This window comes from Etheostoma cragini, unplaced genomic scaffold, assembly GCF_013103735.1.
Source record: "Etheostoma cragini isolate CJK2018 unplaced genomic scaffold, CSU_Ecrag_1.0 ScbMSFa_335, whole genome shotgun sequence".
NCBI classification, from domain to species: domain Eukaryota; kingdom Metazoa; phylum Chordata; class Actinopteri; order Perciformes; family Percidae; genus Etheostoma; species Etheostoma cragini.
The window spans coordinates 1-3251 of record NW_023267609.1 but is presented as its reverse complement, the minus strand read 5'-3'; the positions used below and the strand labels follow the sequence as shown (position 1 = coordinate 3251).

At 44.6% G+C, this 3251-nt stretch overlaps 1 protein-coding gene across 1 annotated transcript; it reads right to left on the bottom strand.

Annotated features, from left to right (window-relative positions):
- Nucleotides 1–1465: 1465 nt before the first annotated feature.
- LOC117940807 (alpha-1-antitrypsin homolog) lies at nucleotides 1466–3109 on the bottom strand. The gene is made up of 2 exons (XM_034865952.1): nucleotides 2909–3109; nucleotides 1466–1727 (listed from the first exon to the last, which is right to left on the bottom strand). The coding sequence occupies exons 1-2, from the start codon at nucleotides 3092–3094 to the stop codon at nucleotides 1533–1535; spliced, it is 381 nt and encodes a 126-aa protein (XP_034721843.1). The 5' UTR covers nucleotides 3095–3109; the 3' UTR covers nucleotides 1466–1532.
- Nucleotides 3110–3251: the final 142 nt, after the last annotated feature.

Sequence of the window (3251 nt, the reverse complement as noted above, 5' to 3'; positions counted from 1 at the left end):
TTATCTGACCGTTAGTGTTCATATTTCAAATTAAACTAACGTTATCTTAACGTTAACGGCCGTTATCTGACCGTTAGTATTCATATTTCACGTTAAACTAACGTAATCTTAACGTTTACGGCCGTTATCTGTCCGTTAGTGTTCATATTTAATGATAAACTAACGTTATTTTAACCTTAACGGCCGTTATCTGTCCGTTAGTGTTCATATTTAATGATAAACTAACGTTATTTTAACCTTAACGGCCGTTATCTGACCGTTAGTGTTCATATTTCACGTTAAACTAACGTTATCTTAAGGTTAACGGCGGTTATCGGTCCGTCGGTGTCCATATTTCATGCTAACACCATCCTTTATTCACCCAAACTGCCGCTACGTGGCTCGTACGTCACATTAAAGAAGTGAACGTACCTGTAGAATCGAAACGCATCGATTATCCTCCAGAAGTGCTGCCTCTCGAGCCGGGCCTCCTCCTCGGGGCTGTATTTTATTCTCTCTTTGTTAAAAAAGGATCCTGCTGTCGCTCCCTCTCCGGCGGTGTCGGCCATGTCTGAGCCACACTCACAGCCGTCCAATCAAAACGCGACAAACGTCTTCTTCGTGACATTCAATGTTTCCTGCAGAACAGACGCGGTGCTGCCCCCAACAGGCGCAGGAGGAAACTGCAGCTCAGACACAGGCGAGCATCCACAGCTGTTTTCAAATGATTTTTTATAAATGTGTAAATAATAATAAATAATAAATGTATGGAGCTTTTATTGAGTGAAATGAACCATAACATTCATGTTAAAAAAGGTTTGATTGTGTTGGATTGCATTTTTATAAAGTAATGTTATTTTCTCTTATATGATGAGAAACAAAGATAATGTAATTTCACTTATGAGACTTCCTGTTCATATATTCTTACATGTACACACAGACACACACATACACATACACACACATGGCCACATACACACACAGAGGCATCCATACACACACACACACACACACCCACACACACACTAGACAAACATACATACTTCCTTAATTAAGTTAATTATGTAAATAATGTATAATAACATTCCTTTATGTAAATACCGTACAGATCTAATTCCTTATATTTCTTTATTTCTTGTATTTCTACGCTATTTATAATATTTGTGCAACTGCAACACAGAGTTTCCCTTCGGGGTTCAATAAAGTATTTCTGATTCTGATACACACACACTAGACAAACATACATACACACACACTAACAGACAAAGACACACACACACACCCACACACACACACACACACACACACGCAGGCACACAAATATGTCTATATATTCTACTATAGTCTGTCTTAATCCTAATTTTACGACGTTGTGTATTTTCACTCTAGCTACACACTGTGTTGTTAATCATTGGGTGATGAGCTGGCGGAGGAGCCCAGAGCCCCCCCCCCCCCCCCCCCCCCCCCCAGTAAAGCAAGAGACAACAAGGTTTCTCTGGCTCCTTTATATATGAGCTATGAGCTGCCCAGCTGAGCGGGACCCAGAGAGACCATCAGAGGGTCGGGTTGAGGATCTTGCCCATGAAGAGGATCTTCTCCGTGTTGCGTTCAGTGACGAGGACCATGAACGGACGGTTGAGCTTCAGCACCGGGACGTGGCGGAAGGACATCAGCGTGATGCCGATGCCGGTGGCGGCGGCGGCGGTGGCGCCGGCCTCGTCCACGTCCAGGGTCGCTTTGTGGACGACCTGCAACGCAGAGTGAGACGCATCAGGACCAGGCAGACGCACGTGGTTACCCCGCTACGCACACACCGCTGGGCGCACAACCGCTCCATGTGATGCCTGCAGGACCGGGACAGGAAGTGGTGTTTTCCTGTCTAAAAACTAGTGTTGTTCCATTGAGAACGGGTTAACCCTAGCCCCACGGTTAGGTTAACCCTAGCCCGGGTTTTCCAAGTGTGTGTGCGTGTGGAAACACCAGAGACACAAAATAACCCCCCAAAACCCAGAAAAAGGGATTTTTTACCCCGATATGGGCCCTTTAAACTGGATGTAACATGAGAGATGACGTTAAATCACCGGTTTCAGGTAACCTCCCTACGGTGCCGTCTATTTGCTGGATGGTGTCAAGGTGCGGCTGTGGCTCAGTGGTAGAGCGGTTGTCTACCAATCGGAAGGTTGGTGGTTCGATCCCCGCCCCTGCAGTCGTTGTCGAGGTGTCCTTGGGCAAGACACTGAACCCTCAGTTGCCCCCGGTGCTGCTCATCGGAGTGTGAATGAGTGTGAGTGTGTATCTGATGAGCAGGTGTGTAGATGTGTGTGAGTGTGTATCTGATGAGTAGATGTGTGTGAGTGTGTATCTGATGAGCAGGTGTGTAGATGTGTGTGTGAGTGTGTATCTGATGAGTAGGTGAGTGTGTGTATCTGATGAGCAGGTGTGTAGATGTGTGTGTGAGTGTGTATCTGATGAGCAGGTGTGTAGATGTGTGTGTGAGTGTGTATCTGATGAGCAGGTGTGTAGATGTGTTTGTGAGTGTGTATCTGATGAGCAGGTGTGTAGATGTGTGTGTGAGTGTGTATCTGATGAGCAGGTGTGTAGATGTGTGAGATGGTGAATGTTTCCTGTATGATGTAAAAGTGCTTTGAGCACTTTTAAGACTGGAAAAGATATATAAATACACACATTTACAAGGTAATGCTACCCTACGGTATTCTATTTGCTGGACGGTCAGTGGCTGATATTAGCAGATAAGCCCGTTGACAGCGACGTTATTGTTCATATTTTGGCACAATGTTTCTGACCGTAGTGGTTGTCATAGATACTGAAAGTGTGACGTGAGTTGCTAAAAAGTTTTCAGTTAACTTTTTTGATTTGTAAAAACTACGAGAGGAAACAGTGAAATAATAAAACTTATTCTGTTCCTTACGTCTGAGACGGACAGTCCCTGCTCCTCTGAAATGCCTCTCAGATTCGCACGATCACCGAACATGTCCGTCATTCCCATTTCTGACAGCACATCGTTCAGGTTGTAGGAAGTCTTGATGGAGAACTTGGGAATGTATACGTTATGTCTCCTGAAACATATTGAAGGGGGGGGGGGGAAGAAAGACATTCAGTGAATCGGACTATGGTTCTCCCTACAGAGATAGACCTTTTAGTTAAAGAGGAAGATCCTTTTAGTTTAACATGACACAGAAATCACCATCACCAAACCCACCAGACTCCATGTAAATAATCACTACTTTTAGCGTGTATAGAGCAGCATATCT

Bases quoted from the DNA above. Each gene is read 5' to 3' on its own strand.
- LOC117940807 (XM_034865952.1), bottom strand. From the start codon at position 3,094: ATGTCTTTCTTCCCCCCCCCCCCTTCAATATGTTTCAGGAGACATAAC. The intron at 1,728-2,908 runs GTAAGGAACAGA...TCTGCGTTGCAG, and splicing joins AGGGACTGTCCGTCTCAGAC to GTCGTCCACAAAGCGACCCT.